The following is a 22,887-nucleotide window of genomic DNA, read 5'->3' as shown; positions in this document are numbered from 1 at the left end:
ACAATTTTATTTTACACATTATTTTTACATACAATTACCCATTTATACAGTTGGGTTTTTAATGGAGCAATCTAGGTAAGGTACCTTGCGCAAGGGTACAGCAGCAGTGTCCCCCACCTGGGATTGAACCCACGACCCTCTGGTCAAGAGTCCAGAGCCCTAACCACTACTCCACACTGCTGCCCTATATTACTATGTGTTATAATATGCACATGTGCTCACTTGCATTTTATGAGCACATTTTTTTGCTGGTCAGCGGCAGAGAAACCCGGAGTTAGTAGACTGCAATTCAGTGCTTTGTCACACTTTTATTAACAATAATATAGTAATACTTTGATTAATGACTAGAAGTTATTCTCAATATCTTAAAATCAGCCATCTCAGTGAATGTGCTAGTCGAGGCATGAGCAAATAGTTCTGTATAAAAGAGAAGAAATTGTGTTGAGAGCTTGGTGCGTACATAACTTTTCATTTGTTGCCAGTGGTGTTAAATTACATGGGCCCACAATTACACGTCTTACAGAGAAAATAAATCAATTTAAATGATTAAAAAAACTAAGCGACAGTAAGTGTGCACATCTGCACTTCCAGGAAGAACCCTGAATCCCTTTGAAATGTTAGTCAGTGAGCTTCTCTTTCATAAGCGGGCTGGGTCCTTTTGATACCCTCACTGTACTATTAGAAGAGATGGTATTAGTCAGCACCTGTGAGATGTTATGGCTTCAATCATCTGTCTCCCCAGATCCTTTATAGAAATGTGTTTTTTTGATGTATGGCTCACAAGTTGGGTCTCCTTATATCCTGGCGGTCTGGAAAAGTGCGTTGGCGTGGCCCATTCACTTGTTTAGGCTTGTGCTGTTAAGCTGTTCTGTAAAATTTCAGGTCGAGATGGTTGTTTCTTCTTGCAGTAAAGAAGTGCTAACCAATCTTTTTACAGTTCATTTTAGCACCAGCAATTACAGGGCCAGCGATTCTGAAGACAGTTCTTGGGTTGTATTTTACCCTTGAATATGGAATTTGCACATATAAGACAACACTATAGTTTTCTGCTGCTTCTTGGAACTGAATAAGGTTTTGTTGGACAAACTCACTCCAGCGGTCTATGGCAATCATACTATGTGACCTACAGCTTAGGAACCAGAGTTTAATAGCATTGCACTTGTAAAACTCTTAATGTGTCACAATAATTCAGGATATGCAAATGTTTTGTACTGTGTGTCAGGAGAGCAGCTAATCCAATTGCAATGAAGCTCGATAAGAACATTCTTTAGCACAGCTTATTGAGTGTATCGTAGAATATATACAGGCATCTATCTGGTATGTCAAACTTATGTTTTTACATATGCATACAGTGTATGTAAATCCTGATGATGTACTTTTTCTGTGTTAGTAATTTTGCAGTGGTGGAGATTGTACCATATTTAGGTATAGTATTTAGTTTAGCATAAACCAATGGGAGTTCGCAAATATGACATTGGCATCTGATTTTGTAAGTAGGTCGTGAACAGCTATTTTTATTTTCCTTTTAAAAGTCTTGAAAATGTGTATATTTTCAAAGTCTCTGTTTTTTCATCTCTGGATCTATATGACTAACAGAACAGTATTAAAATGTAAAGTACCCCCAAATCGAGTTATTTTCTCTTAGGCGAGACCCGCTTATGAAAGAATCAAATTGAATCATTCTCAATGACTTGAACATAGCTCATCAAAGTACTTTCTAAATAACCCGTCTGACCTGGGATTGCCAGATGAAACGGTAACAGAAGGAAAGGTAGGATTCAGTCTGACGCCTGGTTACTGGAGTGTTTCTGAGACGCTGTTTCTAGGTAGATGCAGAACGTGGGTATGTCCGGATCCTCTTGTCAAGGCTTGTATTTATTTAATTACACCCCGCAGGCACCAAATCTCCTTCAGTGGAGACGGATAGGAATAGAATACCTTGTCATCTGATCTTTTTAAGGAGTTGATTCAGGAGATACTCATCCTTTTGATGGAGACAGTTGTCTGTCTTATCAGTACAGGTTACAGAATACCCTGCAGTGTTTACAAGTAGCAATTTCTTTACATTTTGCTGTATCCCGAGATATATTTTTAAACTTGATCCTAATTGTATTGTTATTTGTATTCACATGTCGATTGTCTTAAATCACCTGTGGAATATATTTTTCAACTTTCTCAGAAGCATTCGCCAGGAGAAAGAGAATTCTTCCCATAAGCATAGGAGTGTACCCAGTTTACGATGTAATTAGATACATTTTTGTTTCTCCAATCCATTCTATTATTAATTCCTTTTATGTATCAGGTTCAGTAAAGGTTTTTAACTTCAGTTCAGTTGTTTTTCAGCTAATTTAGTGATAATGGGAGATAAGGATTTTGTATAAGGTATAGGGAATTGTATCCACTTGGAAAACTTATGTGCCCAGTAATTAATAAAATAAGTTATATACTGCTTTAGCTGACCAACAGTGTTGTTTAAAACAAAAACCAAAAAGAAACTATACAGTGTTGGATTATTGCAGAATAATATGATTTGGAATCCTAAAGAAAGTGAACGTCATATAATAACTATCCTGGCTTTAACCTTTTTCAAATACTGTTATTGACACATACGTGTCTAAAAGAACACACTTAGTAATTTCCAATAATGGGTATATTATGTGTATAGTCCAAAACATGTAGCCTGTATCACACACCGACTGTTTTATATAATTACCAGTATTTCCATTCCTGGGTGCTACCTCCGGGATCACCGGGATCAGTCTCTCATATATCCCAATATTGTTCACGATTGATGCAAGTAAATGTGTATGCGCAATTAGACCAACATAATGGTTTTATATTTTGTTTTTAAAATTGAACTCTCTTCAGCTATGACTATCCCATAAGTTCACAAAGCACTATCTTTGTGAGTATCCTAATCATGATACACCTTAGCATGGCATGAGCCAGCCTGCATTGCAAGGGTCTGCCGCCTAGGTAGCAGTTATCCAAAATAGTGATTATCGAACCCTATATTAAAGTAATTGGAAGTGCAGCTCTGTAGAAAAAGTAGCAAGATTAAGCGAGATGAAATAAACGCTTCCGGCTTGCCTACAGTATATCTAATCGGCTTTCTCTGCATGTTCACACCAGTGTTAATGTTACAATTCTCTTTATTTCATTTCCCTTAAGAGAATTCACCCGTTCAAATGATCTGGAAGCCATTAGCCAGTTTAAAAAGCAAATTAAAAGGGATGCTTCTTACAAACTACATACAAAGCCTTCCTATTGTTAATATCCTACTGTGTATTCTCGATTGGGTAATATCACAGGCTATCCCAGAATTATTTTTTTTTTACGTCTGGGTGTGCTTCTGAAAAGACCTAAAGCTGAGTGAGGTGTTTTGACAGAGGTGGTGTTAAGATACTGGTGTTCTACTGAAGTAGTCCCAGTGGTTGAAAACTGATGTTAGTTAGCAAGCCTTTTAAATAATTAACCAAGCAGAAGCTGAAAACTGCAATAGAGAATTAACCCAAACCTGCACTATAGAATATTGAACAAAGAAATGAAGAAATATTCCAGAAATGTACAGTAGATAGTACAGTATATACCAGTATATATCAGCGTGACTGAGTCTTAAAATAAAACTCATTAAATATTAATATATAAAGAAGAAAGTTTGTCTGTCTGTCTGTTCCTTTACGTATTCGGACCCCACAGGACCCAGTGCAACCAAACTTTGCATGGCCTCCTCTTTCATCCAGGGGAAGGTCGAGGGCTATGTTTGGATCCAAAATTTTGACCCCCGGGGTACTTTATTTAGTCACCCCATTGCTGGATCACTACAGTAGTCATGTATCTCAAATCAAAGAAACCAAAAAATAAAAATTAAAAGAACAAAAATTAAAAAAAAATTAAAAATGGCAAAAACCCCCAAAAAATAAAGTTAAAAAAAGGGACACCCAAGATTGGTAACTTATAGGAAACCATAAGGCTACTGTTCCCCAATTTGTCATGCATGAAATATTGAAATATTGAATTTCCCTGGGCAACGCCAGGTACTTCAACTAGTACTGTATATTTGATGCTTTTAAAAGGCCAAAAGAAACAGCCAGTAAAACCTCTTTGAGATGCTGGTTTTGTCGCCATGGTACACAAATGGAACTCTTTTAACAACCTTTTTGATGGTAGTATTTGAACTCCACAGCACAGCTGCTTGTTGCTGTGCCCTAAATAGTTACTATCATTACCATTAAGGTTCTGTTCTATTAACCTGCATCCTTCCATTTGCACTGCTCTTTGTAGGCCTTGATATTAAATGTAATAAATCTCCATTACCACCCCCCAGTCGCATTCAACACTTTCTCACACCATATGCCACTTCCAAAGCTGTATTGATTCTTCATTTCATGCCCTGCAGTTGCTGTATGAAGCAGCTGTTCTGGGTTTAATAAACGCAGGATAATCACATTGATGCAGCTGCATTCCACCCACATAAATTGTCAAGCGACGAACTGTGCAAACTTCTGAGGCTAGGGATCGGATTAGGTGTAGTTTAGCCAGGTCTTATGATGCACAATTGTCTAATAATTAGTTTCAGCCTCTCGCTAAAATCTGGCAATCCCCCCACTCTGTTCTAGTTGGAAACAGTAGGGTCTAAACTGAGGCAATGACGCTGCTGTTGTATATTGTGTGGTACAATACAAGTCTGATATCTACTCAACTTTAGAGGGTGACAATACTCGTCTTACTCGGCACCCTGTACTATATATTCAATTTTTTTATAATGTAAGAATAATTAAACAGTACATCTTTTAACGTGACGTCATTTCCATCTGCTACAAACTATCTGACGGCTGTGTCACATCAGTATTAGGATCTACTGTATATTATTTGAATATAATATAAATAATCCCTAAGTATATAGTTTATTATAGACATACTAAAAAAATAAGTCAATGACAAACATTTTGACTGAAAGTCTTTTTCAGTGTCTTTAATGTTGTGTGTTTTGGTTCATATTTTTGTATCACATGGGTATGCTGATTCCTACTCCAAGTGGTAGTGTGTGAAGCAGCTCCTAATGGTTCTATTAAGAGGAATGTGTGTGTGTGTGTGCTGATTTTGGACGATTGTTTCAGTAATAGATACTGTAGCTGACCATTTCTTTGCTGGATTAGTACATGCCCAGGCAGGACTTCCCAGACAAACAGAACCACCTTTGATAGCACTTCCATGTCCTGATGGCTGATGATATGAATGCAAACAATTAGCCACTCTTATCTGATGTCTTTCTGTCTGTAATTTCCCGTCTGGTTTAAGACAGCTAACTCAACATCTGGTACTTTTTCTTCTTTTTGTTCAGTGATTTACTAGCTTTGCCAGGAGGTTCAAATTCTGTATGCTTTTTGTTATTGGGAGTTTTTAAGAAAAGACGCTAACAGCATAGATCCATATTTGTATTTATTTATTTATTTATTTATTTATTTATTTGTTTAAAACTTTTTTTCTCTCAGCATTTGGTTCCTTGGTTGCATTGGAATTTACAACTGCAACAGTTTCCTCTTGTTTTGTGATTAAAGATGATAAAAAGAAACAGAAACAAGTCAGCCACTAAAATGAAGGAATATGCACTACTGTAGAGTGTGAGTACTGTATATAGGCCCACTAAACAGGCATTTTTGTTATCAACACATCTTCAGTGTTTTAATTGCTTATTTTGCCAGATTATTGGTGGTCTCCTGTATTGTGGTTACTCCATGAATACTGATAACCAAATCACCAACAGGTTGTTCACAGCCCATGAGTAAAATAAAACCAGCACTCCATGTTCGTATAGTATTCTTTGTTATATATGAATGTACAATGTAAGTAAAAGAAAGTATGCTTATGCCTAAATTTAACATGTGAATTTGGGGGATTTCCTCAGATCAAGCTCTGCATCTTCCTACTGTAGCAATGCTGTGGGATTAGGAACAGTGCGATTTGTCCAGTCTTTCTCTCGTTGGACTTGAATGAATGCAAGATAGATCCAAAAACGTATTCACACTAGCGTTGAGTACAGAAAGGATTGTTCAACACTTCTTGTATAATGTAGGGTATATGTTAAGAACTGGCCATCCAATTTTAACTTGGTTTGGACATACCTTAGGCAAGTTTAGATGACTTTTTCACAGGACTACCGGTAATTGGCTTAAGGCTGGATTTAGGGAACTACTTGATGAAACTGTCCATGGGTTTGTTAAGTGATACTGTTCTCTGTGAGTGTAGGTCAAGGTGACCTTCTTTATTACTGTACTGACACCTGTAATATATTTTCTTTATAATCAGCACCTGGGTCTATTTGAAACTGTTACACTCTACATTTCACTGTCACCTTCATTGATGTGTTCAGAACCGTGAATTTGATGAGCGTTTGCAAAACTGCAATATGATATTGCCCATGTCATAGGAGAAAAATCACGTTCCAAACACCCAGCCAGCTAAGCAGCATTTCCCCGGTTTGTCTCATTTATCTTTATCACTCGATTCAATGAGCACATTATATCACAGTGTTCTAGTGTGTCAACCCACCACTGCTGCAGTGTCTATGACATAACCGCTGCAGCTTAAGCAGAAAAGACTGTACAGGTATTGTGTTTTGAGAAATATAGACAGGTTCTGCATAGGTAACGGCAAAATAAACTATTTAAATAAAACCATAACAGCATGAGACGTCTCCCTTCAAGCATTCCCACACTCGCAACGTTTGTTTCTATGTTCCACATAGAACTGGTATGTTTATTTGTATTGTTACATATAATTTAGATTATATGGGTACCGTTGAAAACCTGTTTAAAACAATCAGTGGAACCTGTCTCGTTACTATATTTCATGTTAACTTTATTTTTCTGTTTCTCATATTAAATTTTAAACACACTTTATGTGATTCCTATTCTTTTCAAGCCATATTCTGTAACTGAGAAATACGTGAAACGTGAGATAAGCACACAATTGATTAATTGTGCATAGGAGTCATTTATTGAAAGCCTATGAATGGTGTCTTAGGTCAAATAATAATAAAACACAGATCATTAAAAGGTATAATTTTCACTCAAGTTAGGGCTGTTTAATATCTTTTTATAAACGATATTAAGTCTTTGCTTTGATAAGATTTTCATGTATCAAAGTCTCATTCATGCTCCTGTGTTTTATTTTATTACATTTTAAAAAAAGCATTGTTTCTTTATTTACTAATTTATACAGACCATGTTAAATATTCTGCGCCCTAGTTTAAAGCAAGTGAAAAAGACACATGCCAATTTCCTGAGATGAATAAAACCATTGTGCCAATAGAAACCTTAAAAGAAAAAAAAATAGTTGCTGGGTAAGTTCTTGCTTGCTTTATACTGTTAAGAAGTGCCTTTCCTGGTATCTACTGCATTCTAAATGAAACAATGACATATTACAATTGTTATACTGTATTTGATACCAAGGAATAATGTGTGTACTCATTGCATTAGTGTAGCAGAGATTTTAAAGTTAAGACCAAATTAAATAATGAAATTGCAGTGCATAGTTAAGGTTAGAATTACATGCTGTTGTGGCGTAATAAATGAATGGCTGTACTCTGATTGGCTGAAACGACCTACAGCTCTGGCCAAAAGTTTTGCATCCCCCTATAGAATTAACAAATGTTGCTTCATAAAGTCAAATGAAACCTGCTGAATAATGTTACGTTAACATATTGAATTACATACTGCTTTGTAGTTTTTCATATACTTAAACAAAAACTGACAAAAACAATGTGACATTTCAAAATCTAACATGAGATACTGGCCCTGCTTCCCTGACAGAAGAAGGCAGGTCATTCCATAATGGAAGAAAAGACCCCCTATCTGGATACAGCCATCCCAATCATTAACAGGAAGACAGAGGCACCAAACATTTTGATAGCAGTGGCGCTGGTCCTTTTTACCTTTAGATGGCCTACAGAAATAAGGTGATCGTTATTGATTTTTCAGTCATAACTATTAAACACTCAATAGTGTTGAATTTTGGAAATACTAGAAACAACAGAATACATTCAATGACAAACATCCCAGTCTTTTTCAAATCTTTTTGAGTGGCTAGTTAGTCACACAGGAGAGGAAAAGAAACAAAACATTGACTTCCAGTTGAAACGTTCATCATTTGATTACGTTTCTTTTATATTTCTAAAGAAGATTTTTCAGTAAATATTTAAGACTAAACAAATTAGCGATTTTAATATTGCAATAAATGATTATTCCAACCCTAATGCACCCACTATAGCTCTGAATGAAGGGAAGGGCAGGAGAAGTTCCATACATAACTGCACACAATCCCAGTGTGTGCTAACCCTCAGACTGGGGTCAAAGGAGCTCATTTCCTTGGCTCCCTGGACTCTCCCACCCCTTGTAATTATGCTGCAGTATAATAATGCTGCTTTGAAGGGAGTTGGGTGACTCACTCACAAAAGCATTTTCTACTGTACTGTAACTGACAGTAAACACTAGAGAAAGGAAATCTGTTTTCGCATTGGAAGATTTCTTCCAGTGAAAATCCAAACAGAGGCTTTTGAATTGCGAACAGAAACAAACCAAAATAAATGACGGGAATACAGAATCTAGAAGTTGTGGTTAATTATCTTATTAACTGACCACACACACAGATGGTCTTTACAGTTAATCCGGAGTCAGTCTTTAAATGAGTGACCGACTGGTTCTTGGTAAACAGCTCTAAAGGGTATGACATTTTCTACAAACAATGGCACCATTCTGCGCGCTCTCTTATTTTTGGTTATTATGCTGTAGTCTCCTTTGTTCACATATGTTGTTTCGTTGCATTGTTGTTTGACTATTGTTGTGATGCTTGATACCTGTAGCCCTGTTCAATTTTCTTTTTGTTTCAGCCACAAATGGCAGTATTCTGTGCCGGTGCTATTAGTCTGTAGAAGCTGTTATTGCATGATTTGGGAACTGTAGGCTGCCACTGCATACGTACCTACACACGCAAACAAACACACACACACACACACACACACACACACACACATACATACATACCCATCATCCTGGGATTGCTCTATATCATAGTTAGCCTAATAAACAGTATGACAACTTCAAATCTAGCATCACTATTACCCTGATTTTAATGCAGCAAAAACAAATCTCTTTCTACCTTAAATCTAGGTGTCTGAGAAAAGGAAAATGCTATAATCAAATCCCAGGGCATCTTATCCTGGTGGGGTAAAGGATGGTCAAATTAAAAGTGACCAAATAATAAATGGAATGGTCAAGCAGCAGTGCCTGGTTACTGGGGAAATATCTACATGCAGCAATGACCTTTCTGTAGTAAACCCCTAATAACTCACAATCACTTCACTTGTCTACTGTCCAGTTTCTCGACACCTAGCTGTGGCAGATGGCTTGACAGATCTGAAGTTCATCTGATTTATGTGGCTCCATTTATTGCCTTATTGTCTGTGAGCGGAAAGGCTCCACCGGTAGAAGATGGAACAGCTGTGAGTGTCGTGATCCTACAGATGGATTGCTGTCTACAGCTGGTCTCAAGACAGGAATAGGAAGGCGTAGCTAGGGAGGGGTTGCTGCTGAATTTAAGGAATGATGCAGTGCATTAGGATTTCACCCTGAGGACACTGCCACCCACCCAGCCTGACTGCACCACTTGAGGTCATGGTTTTACACTGGGGGATTGTTGGTCAGTACTGGTGTATCACTTGACATTGCGGTACTGGAAAATAATATTTCACTGTAGATTTGGATCTATCCCCTTCAGTCACTGTGTGCAAATTGCACCATGTTAAGTTTCCTATCTATGTAGCTATATACTGCATATACAATACATTTTGTGTTTAGAAAAGTTGTATTTTTATATGCAGAAGGATTATAATATTTGACTAGGTTGCGCAATACACATATTAATCCACTTTATTAGCATTAGCAATATTATTAGTATCATTATCGTAGAGTAGATTCAAATGGGTCATTCCTGCTCAGGTAGATCAAATTTTGCTGTGGTGTTTCTTTTCTTTGTGGAGATTATATAAAAAAACCCTGTGACTGAGAAAATTGCTCCAGGATAGGTGTATGCAGAACAAGAGCTGTGGACCTCATGCCCCAAATCAAGTGTCTGAATGAACTAAAAATGACCATTTTGAGAACCTTTCACCTCATTTGTTTCCATGTTTGGGATGACCAAGACAAAAAGCATTATGCTTTTAAAGTATATGTCAGTGGCTTCCCCACAAAGACGAATTGACTAGTAACTCCTGTTGTTCCATTTGAGCTGGAATTACCCAAGTAAGAAACCTAATGAGGACACATAATTCTTTGTTAGGGAAGGCCAGGACTAAACATCAGGAGAACTAAAGTTTAGTGAAGTTGGCTGTAGCTAAATAAAACATACAGCATTGTTTTTCTTAAGGGCTGCCAGATTGTACTTCCACTCTGTCTCGCCAGTTCTGAAAAACTGAATACTATCAGATAACAGCATAGTTTTGGGGTCAAAGTAACCTTTCAAAGGCAAAGGGAGCCTTCAGCCCTTATTGTATTTTTAGCCGTGGTGGAAGATAAGGGCGTCTGTATTTTTCATGTGACATCCGTGTCCTGAAGGGAGTTTTTGTTTCCTAATGGTTTTGTGAGTAATACCAGCTACAGTACTGCGCCCTTGCTACACACACACTCTGGAGAAACCAACCAAGCACCCCAGCTTGGCCTTGCATCAAGTCTGAACAAATCTATTCCATCCCACTGTAAACATTCCTGACTCCCATTCTGTCACGCAATCTGCTGCAGCTGTGGCGGGTTTCTGTGTGGCTGAGTCCTGATAATTGCTTCTCTTCTTTTGTGTGTAACTGAGGAGAATTAGGAATCAGGTTTCACTTTGTGGCATGTGAATCAATGGAATGAGGGCTAATGCAGGTAGAGAAGCCCCTGAAGCTAGAGATTTTTTAAGTTGCATTTCAGAGTTGTTGTTTTTTTACTCACTATGTAATATATTTAGAAATTCCTAGATGTACTTTGTTGAAGAGAAAATAAATTTTTATTAAAGTATATGAAGTATATGTACATAAAGGTCAACTATTCAGTGTTTATACAGTAAATGAGCCTGTCTCCGAATATAACTGCAAGGTGTGGGGGGCTAATATGTTTATAAATCAGCATTACTATACACCAGCATGGGAAGTTGTGACAGTAACATTGATCAAAGATATTATAACCTCATTTCTAAAACAGTCCTGCACACCAGCCTACGGGCTTATATCCTGTATAAGCCCTGTTTCATTTTGTAAGGTCATGCATCTTTTTGTGCGGTTATACCATATAATTTTGGTCCAGACACATTTTCATATGACTAACATGCTTTTTGAATTTTATTATGTTGTTTTAAAATATGGATATTATGATATACAGCTGAAAATGTTTATATTTTGAAAATGTATATTTAAAAAAATAATTCCTATATTAGTAGTTACAAATATTTGAATTTACCCTCAGGAAGTAATTAGACATTTTGTAGTAAAACTGGACGTCTCACAAAGGCTGGACTGTAATACTTGATGCACAGTGTTTAAAACTGCAGTTAATGAACCAGCATACCAAGACTGGCCAAATTCAATTGGAAATCTTTTAGTAGAATCTTTTAGTCCAATCTTTTAGTAGTGCAGCTGTAACTAATAAAAACCACCTGGAACAATCTATGCTGCATTATCTGAAACATACCCATTTTCTGTAGAGATGTTCCACGTGGAAGAGTGATTATAGGTAATGTTTCGCTCCTGGTGTTCAAGAGAAAATATACATCTTTTTCTGGTTGTACATACATCTTCATGGAGACACTTTGGCATGTTGTTTAAAACAAACCCTGAAGTCATTAGACTTTTTATTTTAAAGTTGTACAGCTGTAGCCTGCCACGTACTGTACATACAGTGGAATGAGAGAAATGAGAGGAAAGGCACACTTTTCTATTCTGGTGACAGAAAAGTGATTGGAAATATCCAATTGCGTTCATCATCAAGTTTTTTTGGAGTTGTTTTTGACACACTGATGTATAAGCACATACATACATACATACATACATACATATTGTGAAAGTGCGCCCCTAGTGGTTGGAAAATGCTTCGCTTAAGTATGGACCAATGTGTGCGGTAGAGGCAGGCAGATGACACCAGAGGTAGAATAAAACACGTTTGCACACGTTTATTTAGGGATCAAAAAGTAACAAAATAATACTTTTCACACAAAAAAATAAACAAACAAAACTCTTGCAGTGAAAGGTCCTAACTAAGTAAATGACTTCTCTACCTAATGAGGAGGGCGAATCCCTTTACCTCCAAAACAAAATGAACACTTGTTTGGAAAAGTGCAAAAGAAAACAAGGTAATAGTGAACCAAAAATTAAGAAACACAGCTTCTCTCCTTTTCAAACTCTCCCAAACAAAGGAGCTGGCTCTCCTTTTATAGCATATGGCTGGGCTTCATTGATCCTCAATTAATCAATGAAGCACCAGCCACACACTGCATATTTTAACCCCATCCTTGCCAAACTTAAATTGAAAATACAAAATCAGTTACGGCCAACAGGTTTTGCATCGCCAAAAATGTTAGGATTGAGACATCATCCATCATTAAAAATCATGTAATCAAAGAAACTACAAAATGATATTGCAAAAGTGTACCTGAAGCCATAATAGCAGTGCAGTATTTAATGTTAGATTTCGAAATGTCACATTTTTCAATTAGTCAGTATATGGAAAACTACAAAGCAGTATGTAGTTCAATATGTTATGTAACATTATTATAGGTTATATATATATATATGGAAATGTACAACAGAAATAAAGGTGTTGTTGTCAACATTTCTAATAGTCCTAGCTACTAACAATACTGTAGTATCATAAAGATGTCTGGGAGCTTGTTGTCTGGGTGCTATATTAGTTTGCCATTGTTTTAACTCACTGTCCCCTCTGCTGACTCCGATGTGATAGAAACCCCTAATTACACTTGACAGCCAGTGAATCCAGCCATGGGTACAGTCTCTGACATCTCTAGAAAAGCAGTGGCTTCAGTTGGCTCAACATTGTTAACAATAAATACAAGCTGGAGTTGTTTCTAATAGCAGGGCTCGCTTTATTTTTATTTCAGTCTTTAAACTGTAGGGAAATACTGTCAACTTGGGCTGCATTGTGTTGTGTTCATTTCAAGACTATTTCGAGCTGCAGCTTGACCATATTGAAAAAATCTCTGTAAAATGTAAACTGTGCCTGAAAAGTCACTGTAACTGTGAAAGGATAGCGTCAGGGATGAGACTCGGAGTCAGGGAAGGCTTCAGTCTAAAGAGCTGGTGTGCATGTTTATTAAATCAACAAACAAACCACTGAAACAAATAAACTGGCACACGGGTCAAAGTAAAAGTAAAACAACACTGACCACAAACACTAATATCAGGGCATTCACCTTCACTAACAAACACATACTACCACACAGCCCATAAAACACTCATCTACTCCCTCCAACAAACAAAGGCTTTCTGGCTCCTTTTATACATCTGGCCACTCCCCCAATTAGCACCAATTATGGCCACACCTGTGATTGCTGGCAGGGACAGATTCAACCCCATCCCTGCCAACCTTACATTCCTACACACATACTATTTATAGCAGCAGACCCTGCCACAATAACTGTAACTAGTTACATATTTATAACTTTAACTAGTTGATTCTTTTTCATATAAACTGCTGTAACTAGTTACAATTATGTTCAAGTAACTTGTAACTGTAACGGATTACTCTTTAAAAGTAACTTCCCCAACACTGCTGGATACAACCCCAGGATTTAGCATAAACCTTGGCCTACTTCAGTCAGTTCTTCTAAATTACCCAAGAAAGGGAATGTAGTTTTGTGATGGAGATGCATATTATTTGAGTCAGTTACCATACAGTGCTCCACTTCTCAGCACGGTAAATAAATTAGTCATCTGTTGTTTCAGTTGGATCTCTTCAATAAGGTTTTTGCTTCTTGTGGGCCTCTTCTGCTGTTACTCAGTGTTTCCCCGTAGCATATTTCCATACTGTAATCTGCAAGCTGTTTCAGTTTTGCTGCGGGGGTGGGTGGTTGGATGGATGTTGGAGGGAATGGCATTTCCTCCGGCTAGGATATCATTTATAGTGCAGGCCGGAGTGTTTACTTCCAGTTGTCTCTCTTTCCTTCACAGTATAAACCATGGCTTTAATTTGTGTTTAAATGTTTTATTATTCACTCAACAACACACTTATACTATACCGTGTGCAGTAAATATACCATACAGCTTTTATAAACTATTTATCCGTTGAAATTATTATTATTATTTATTTCTTAGCAGACACCCTTACCCAGGGCGACTTACAGTCGTAAACAAAAAATACATTTCAAGAATCACAGTACAAGTATTAATACAATTAAGAGCAAGATAAAATACAATGACTTCAGTTCTAGTAAGTACAAGTATACGACAAAATACGATTCAATAACGGAGCAGATAACAGTGTCAGTGACAGTTACATCAGGATACGATTAAGTGCAAAATACTACAGATTGAAAAACATTTGTGGCAGATTACAGTACAGTACTCTGTAAAGTACAGGATTAAATGCAGTAAAATAGGTAGCAGATAAGTGCAAGTAAAGCGCATTAAGGAAGAGTGATAAAGTGTCCAGAGGGAAAAGAAGAGTTCTACAGGTGCTGTCTGAAGAAGTGAGTCTTGAGGAGGCGCCGGAAGGTGGTCAGGGACTGGGCAGTCCTGACATCTGTAGGAAGGTCATTCCGCCACTGCGGGGCGAGGGTGGAGTTTAGTGAGTTAGTGACAGACAGGAGGGCGGTTTCAGTGGAGTGAGCAGAGCGGAAGCCAGATTGGAGAGGGTCGAGTAGAGAGTGGTTGGACAGGAAAGCAGAGAGCTGGCGGTGTACTGCCTGCTCGAGGGTTTTGGAGAGGAAGGGTAGGAGGGAGACAGGACAGTAGCTCTGGAGGGAGGTAGGGTCGAGGGTAGGTTTTTTGAGGAGGGGAGTGATAGAGGCTTGTTTGAAGGCAGAGGGAAAGAGACCAGAAAGGAGAGAGGTGTTGAAAAGGGAGGAGATGAAGGGAAGTAGAGCAGGAGCAGCAGCTTGAAAGAGGTGAGTGGGGAGGGGGTCCAGGGCACACGTGGTGGGTTTGTGGGCCTGGAGCAGGGAGGAGAGGTCATAGGACGCAGTGGGTGTAGGGGTTGGAGCGGGAGTGGGTGGGGGGGAGGGTGAGGTGTTAAAGAGTTTGTGAAGAGAAGAAAGAGGCAAAGTCATCAGAGGAGATAGAAGAGGGAGGAGGAGGGGGGAGGGTTTAGGAGGGAGGAGAAGGTAGAGAATAGTTTACATGGGTTGTTAGTGGAGGCTTGGATTATAGATTGGAAATAAGAACATTTAGCAGAGGACAGAGTAGAGAAGGAGGAGAGCAGGGAGCGTTAGAGGTCTAGGGCAGCAGTGTTTGGTGCTCTTCCATTTCTTTTCAGAAGATCGCAGTGTGGTTCTTGCTGAGCGGAGCACAGAGAGCCAGGGTTGGGAGGAGAGGGGGACAGAGGGAGTCAAGGGAGGAGAAGAGGGTGGAGGTAGCAGAGTCTACAGAGAGTTGGGAGAAGGAGTCGATAGGATGGAGGTGAAAGAGAGCGGTGGAGGCAAGGACAGAGGGGGAGAGAGAGCGGAGGTTACGGCAAGAGGTGACAGTGGGGGTAGGAGGAGCAGGGAGAGACAGAGAAAAAGAGGGAGGAATATGGCAGAGTGGCTGGGGTTGGAGATGGACATTGAAATCACCTAATAGGACAGTTGGGGTAGACAAAGAGGGGAGGGAGGAGAGTAGATAGTCGAGTTCATCGAGAAAGTGAGCGAGAGGTCCAGGGGGACGGTACAGTACAATTAGCAGGAGTTGACAGGGAGAGGTTAGTTGGACAGCATGAAATTCAAAGGTGTTAACAGCGAGTGAGGAGAGGTCGGAGGGGACAGAAAAGAGTAAGGAGGGAGAGAGTAGAAGACCAGTCCCACCTCCCCGTCCAGTGAGACGCGGAGTATGGGACAGGACAAAATGATCCTCAATGCTACTGCTTTTCAATGCTAATGCTACTGGTATTTTTTGTCAAAATGACTGAACCTGTAAATACAAAATGAAACTAGACTGATATATAGATAAATACTTGTGTGGGGAGAAACAGCAATCTGTTTAATGTAAAATAAATGTTACAAAACCGTTTTGAAAGTTTAATGAAGATTCTAACATAGTACAAATGGTCTGTCAGTGATTCTCAAAGTTGGGGACGCTGAAAGGTTCCGGGGGTCACAAAACGACTGCATCACAAGGTTACCTACTGTAATTCAGCTAAAAGAAGTCCTAACTACCACAGATAAGTTTGCTAACTTCTGATCTATGCTGTGCTTTTATGAGAGCATTTGAATATATGCATACTGTATGATGGTTGTGTTTTTACTTTATGGTAATCATGCTAGTTGTCACTGTAAAATACATCTTTTTTTTTTTCTTTTTGACCTCCTCTACAGAATGATCTGATGCGTGTGGTAAAGTAATTGATACTTGACAATGGAATTCCCCCAAAATACCATTAAGTCCAGAATAAAAACATGGATTGAATTTAAAATGTCGAAATTATAATTATGCTTAACAACCATTTGTATCGTATATGTTTTTTTAAATAGTATATGAGTCATTATGCTTTTTTTATTTGTAAATGAATGTTTGTGCATTACATGCATCAACTCGTACAAAACATATTTAACCTCTCTGGTTTTGTTTTTCAGGGAATCCTTCGCAGCGTTTGTTGCAGCAGCAGGGAGTCTCCTCAACGCCGCTCTGGTGGTGAAATTCATCCCTGCCCACACCAAGAAACGAGCAGAAACAGATAGTGCCACAGACAGTAAGGCCTTTTGTATGTAAATAGACAATATGTTAACAAACTCAATGGAAAATTGTGGTTTAGGGATTTAATTCAGTTTGTTGTTTTTGAACATCATACAAAAAACAGAATTACAATCACTTTAAATATATGGGTCATTCCACACCAAATGGACACATTTTTGGGATCTTGCCCACTTCACCGTCTCAGATTCGTTTTGATATCTCATACAGAATAATCCCAAAATTCTTAATATAGACTGCTAACTTAAACCAAAAAAAAAATAGTTAATGATCTTGAATCTTCTTCTGCCAGCTACAGTAGCCTTAATCTGAAATAGATAAAGCCAAAAAAAAAAAAAAAGTTGTAATTGAATTTCTTATCAGGTTATTCAATGTTTTCTTTACAGACAGCATTCTTTTTGTACCAAGTTGACTAATAATATCTTGGAATGTTGCTACAAAGGTCAACACCCCTTATTCTTTCTCCTAGAGAATCCTGAGGTGGGAGCTGGAGCTGTGTTCAACCTGAGTGAAATCACCAGGCTGATGAGGTGCCCGGGAGCTGGGGAGATGTTCACCATCAAGATCATTTCAGGACTGCCCTCAGGTACCTATCAGAGCAGTGAATCCGCACTACTGCATCAGGACCGTCCCCACCATCTCACATTCTGAAAATGTTTTTATTGGAAGAATCCCAAAACATTGAGGTATCTCTCAATCTGTTTCATTGTGGACCTACACTGGCGAGAAAGAGCAGCTGAATAGACTGTTTGACGGTATCTCCTCTCACCTCGCTGCACACACAGCCCTGCTCAAGTTTAATCACGTGATTACCTATTGGGGACCATGGATGTCAATGCGATGCTGGTGAATGTAGCAAAATGTGAAACAAAGCCATAAAAATGTTGAATTGTACTTGTGAGAACTCTTAAACCACCATTTAAGATCCACATTTTTTCTCCAGATTATTTACCAACAAAGACTGTCAGTAATGTCCATGCCACAGCATAACTGGTTAGTGAGTTATGAATCCCTGGACCTCAAAAGGGATAACAGATACAAAGTTGTGCTTTACATATGTCACAAAGCTGTGTTTTTATTTTTGTAAAAATTGTCATGAAGTTCTTATGCATCTATTGATCAAGCTTATATTTTGTGAAACTGATATTTGTGTCTTGCTTTTAAAGTGGTATTCACACGGCTGACTTGCTATTTCTCCTCTCCTTCTCAGTTGTCTTCCAGGTTATGTTCTCCGTCATTGCCATGAACTTCTTCCACCTTAAGGCTGAGCAGACTGGGTACCTCTTGTCCTACTTTGGGCTCGTCCAAATGGTAAGCGAATCAAACAAAAGCTTCACTTACTGAATCAAGACCCCTAAAGTCTCTTCTTAAGGTGTAAATGGAAAATGAAAGAATCACCAAGTGCCCTGCATTTCGCAGGTCAGACCTGCAAATTGACATTAAAACCCACAGACCTGCGACAGTCTTTGTACATTCCACAACATAAAACATATATGTAAGATCACTGTTTGAGTGATTTAAAAAAAAATGGAAGTTTGTCATTATCAACACATGATTGTATATACACTCCATTCATTGAGGGATTTTCTTGTTTATTGATTTCAAATATAAGTTTAATAATTTAAGTCAAATTAATGACTGTCCAAAATGATCTCAAGGAAGTGGCATGCCCCTCTCCCCTGCAAATATTCTGGATCAGCATTCCAGTTGATGGAACTTGGGACCTATGAAGAAACTGTATCAAATCACATCAATTCTGATTTTCTAGGAACTGTTTAGAACTGCTTTTAAAGTTATATCAATTGTGATAGGGTTTTAAATGAGCTGGCTTGTTTTTGAAGTCTGTGTTAAATGTCAAGTAGTTCTCATGTCCAGCTTTACATTTGTTGTAAAGCTGTGGGGAGGTCTTCAATTGACAGCTTTGTGAGAAGTTTGTAATTCTGTTTTTTTGTGTGTGTGAACTCATGCACTATCAGTTCTTAGCCCTTAACGTATTGAATAGCAAGTTATTTTAGGTCTGCACCCTGTGCTTAAAGCCCTGCCATTCTGGAATGAGCAAACATGCTTTTTGGAGAATCTATTTTTGCAGTGAAAGGGAATTCACCTCAGGGTTCTTTTAGCAAGTCATTTTACCGAAAGACTACCCCTTGATAACTATTTGAACAGCTTCAGTGTGCTATACTGAAAAAACAAATGGGCATAGATACACATATCATATATAAGATAGATTACTTGTCTGAGTGCACTTATCCTTCCTATTCTAGGGGTGCGCTTGCAGTTTTGAGTGGAGTTATCTTTCCTACACCTGTAAAAACATCTGCAGTGTAAGAAAGAGCAAAGTGGAATTTTGCTCTTGCTCAGACAATAAATAAGAAAGACCTTACTCACAGTCCAGTTTGTTTACATTCCCAAGGGATATTTTAAATTTTTTAATTGTCTTTTTTTCTCCCTAATTTTCACCTCATAACTGCAACAAACGATCCCCACTACAGTTTATTATTACTTTATAACAATTACAAGTATCTTTTGTATGAATCCTGTACTGTTTCAGTGGTTTCAATTGAGAAAATGCAGTATAACACCACCCTTCCCATTACTCAAAGGTAATCGTTACCTTGGCAGCGAAGGCCTGTCTTGTTTTTGCTGTTGAACAATACATGTCCAAGAAGTAATATTTATGATATTTTAGCACACTTGTGTTTGTATTTTTCTCCTCTTGTGTGTGTATTCCAAACTTGATAAATACTATGAAAGCTAATGCCGAGCGGAAATATAAAGACGAACGTCTGTTGGCAATTGCAACATAAAGTTACTGGAGGCAAAATAAAATACATCTGTTAAGGTTTATTGTTGTTTACACTGACACAGTTCTGCCCTTTTCTCCTGTGTTTTATAAAACATTACTCATCTTTCAGACTAACTATTTTTTGTTTTTACAGTGGCCTCGTGATAAATATAGCTCTTGCATTCTTGCAGAAGTCAGATTATACAGGATGCCACAATGATTCATCTTTTTTGCCCTGAAGGGGAACTTACAAGTGGTTATCAGCAACCGTCAGGTTCATGATTTAATGCTGTCATGCAAGAAAGTCATTTTTAACGCTGTTTTCTCAATGAATCCACAGTTTGTGCTATGAATCCACAGAAAACTGTGGATTCGTCAACAAAATCACAGTCAGAACAATTTAACAGAAAAGCGAATACCATTCTATTACGCAACAATTATTTCAACCATTAGTTAAAGTATTACACATCTCAAACATAACTTAGAAACCATTGTTCAAACAAACTTACAGCCCACTTACATTTTGCCTGAGTAGATGTCGAAAAACAGATTTAGGTCTTCATCTGTTTTAGGTTCAGCAAAATGATCACTTTACTCTCCAGTCCTGGTTCACATTCCTTTGTTTTTTGCATTTTTTTTTTCTAATGCCACTTTCATGTTTTCAATCCTCACTACTATCTTCACTTATAACAGTGTGAGTGGGATTTCAAACTCAAACTCTGAGGAACTCATGACAACATTCCCACAGTACGAGAGACAAACATTTTAACTTTTTGAACGAAGCGTAACAAAAGAGCAGAAACCAAATCCAATTACCAAATTAACAAGCCATTGAATCTCATTATCAAATTAGGAAGAAATGTTTTAAGTGGCATAAAACAACTCAAAGTGTTGAATTGGTAAGAAAATAACATTTTTGCTGATTCAATCGTTGTTAATATTATTATTATTAATTTCTTAGCAGACGCCCTTATCCAGGGCGATTTACAATTGTTACAAGATATCACATTATTTTTACATACAATTACCCATTTATACAGTTGGTTTTTTTTACTGGAGCAATCTAGGTAAAGTACCTTGCTCAAGGGTACAGCAGCAGTGTCCCCAACCTGGGATTGAACCCACGACCCTCCGGTCAAGCGTCCAAAGCCCTAACCACTACTCTCCGGTCAAGAGTCCAGAGCCCTAACCACTACCCCACACTGCTGCCCTACACTGTTTTACCCTTACTAAAAAATCTCAGAAGGTTCAACACATTAGAGCAGCCCTCCTCCTCCCATGTTGTCCGTGCCTATAAAGTTCCCCATCATTCTTTTGTTCCACTTTGAACTCCACTTCACTTGCTGTGCCATTCAATGAAAGGTGGGAAAATGAACCAGTTCAATATTTTCTCTTAAAATGACTAAATACCTGCAGTCCAAAATCGAATGATACTGCTGATTCCACTGCATTGCACCATGCTCTGAAACGCAGCTGTGGCTTATCACGGCAAGCTTTATAATGATTATGCTGCCTACATGCAGTAGCAGACAGGCCCGTATACAGGACGTTTTTTAGGAGGTACAGTACTGTATCAAAGGCGGACAACAGGTCACTAAAAAATCAATAAAGTGAAATGGGATTGGTGAAAATCAGAAGTGTCCGCTGTAGCGGTGTGAAAGACACAGAGCTGGGATATAACATTCATATAACATTTCATGAGCTCTAAATTCACAAGCACTGAAAAAGAAGAATTCATGCTGGTGCTGGATCTCTGTGCAGCATTTCCTGTGGGCTCGCTCGTTTTTTTTTTTGTTTGTTTGTTTTTTAATTGTATGTTGGAACCATTTTGATTGCTCAGCAGGTCATTTAGATGGTTAGATTCAAATTATATCATGAAAAATAAAAACAAGGAAGATTTCAAGCAGATTTCAGGCAGATTTCAGACAGACAGTTTTGCGTCGTTTGTCTGCCTTGCAGTGTAACTTTATTACACTGTATATCAAGTCCCTTACAGTCAAACAAGCGCTTCATTCACAAACAGACATTCTATTTTGCAGTAACTTTATTTTCATGCAATTCTAGATGGTTTTAAAATCACTATATTAACATTTGTATTTGCCACAGTAAATTGCCATGCTATCATAGTGAACCATGTTTTTACAATGCTTTACCGTCCACTCTGTGATGAATTGTGCTTGTCTGTGAGTTCTCATGCTTTCACTGTGCTTTATTATCCTTGGTTGCTTATACCTCTGTATGTCACACTTTACAGTTCTGCATATTTCTAGAGAGCCACTTGTGTAATTATGATGAAACCTGCTGAAGACATTCGTTAGCACCAGTTATTGATTGCATCAGATATGGGGGCTGTCTATCAGTCAGGTTGTCTGTCTGCAGGTTTTCAATTTTTTATACATCTAAGAGATCCTGATTGTCACAATTCTGATGTAACATGCTAAGCACAAATTAAGTGTATCATAATCTGGGGGTGTATGGAGGCTGTCTGTCTGTCTGCATGTCACAAGAAAGAGTTTATCCAGTTATGATGAAACTCAAAAAGGACAGTTTTTATTGAAGTTGTTGCAAGTAATTGGAGGTAAACAGAGGCAACTGTCCGTTTTTTTTTCCGTCTTCCATTTTGCTGACAGTGGATGTCGGCCTTGCCGATCTCCTTTCTCGTGTTCCTGAAGGCTCTGTTTGTGTATTTACAGCTGGGGGTGGTCGTCATTCACATTACATTTTGCTGTACTTTTTTTCTAGGCACACCTCCAGCATCAGTAGCATTCTTACTATAGTTTATGGTCAGTATCCTGCCTGCAGTGTAATGTTAGTGTTAGTTGCTGGGTGGATTTCCGCGTTTCTCAGTCACACCTGTGCCATTCATAAATAAAACTGGGTGAGGTCTCGTGCTTTGGCTGCGTCAGTCTTCTTCCTCTCTATTGAAAGAGTAAAGGGTTATGGGAAGGACACATTACACGGTGTGGGGCAATGACTTCCTACATTAACACGGTTTTAAAGCAAGGGGAAATGCTGTCAAGTAGGAAGAGCAGGTTTTCCGCACTATGACTTCATGGGGAAACAATAGTTCTGTTTTCCCACCTGTAGAACATGCAGTTAACCCTGCTTAGACACACAACAGTACACAAACAAAGGGTAATCCTTCCCTCTGCTTGGTTACTGGGTAGCAAAA

General features: G+C 38.3%; 1 protein-coding gene across 3 annotated transcripts in view; it reads left to right on the top strand.

Annotated features, from left to right (window-relative positions):
* Positions 1-22,887, top strand: part of LOC117434658 (solute carrier family 22 member 18-like) — a 50,301-nt gene that overhangs the window by 17,466 nt on the left and 9,948 nt on the right. For all 3 annotated transcript variants that reach the window (XR_009309244.1, XM_034906754.2, XM_059003368.1), the window contains 3 exons: positions 16,813-16,928; positions 17,400-17,516; positions 18,141-18,241. Coding sequence is in view for 2 of the 3 variants with exons in the window: in XM_034906754.2 (XP_034762645.2) it covers positions 16,813-16,928; positions 17,400-17,516; positions 18,141-18,241 (334 nt within the window). In the remaining variant the exon portion in view is untranslated. The remainder of the gene's footprint in view (positions 1-16,812; positions 16,929-17,399; positions 17,517-18,140; positions 18,242-22,887) is intronic.

Source organism: Acipenser ruthenus, chromosome 28, assembly GCF_902713425.1.
Source record: "Acipenser ruthenus chromosome 28, fAciRut3.2 maternal haplotype, whole genome shotgun sequence".
In the NCBI taxonomy this organism is placed as follows: domain Eukaryota; kingdom Metazoa; phylum Chordata; class Actinopteri; order Acipenseriformes; family Acipenseridae; genus Acipenser; species Acipenser ruthenus.
The sequence above is the reverse complement of the archived record's forward strand: the minus strand, read 5'-3'. Positions and strand labels throughout refer to the sequence as shown.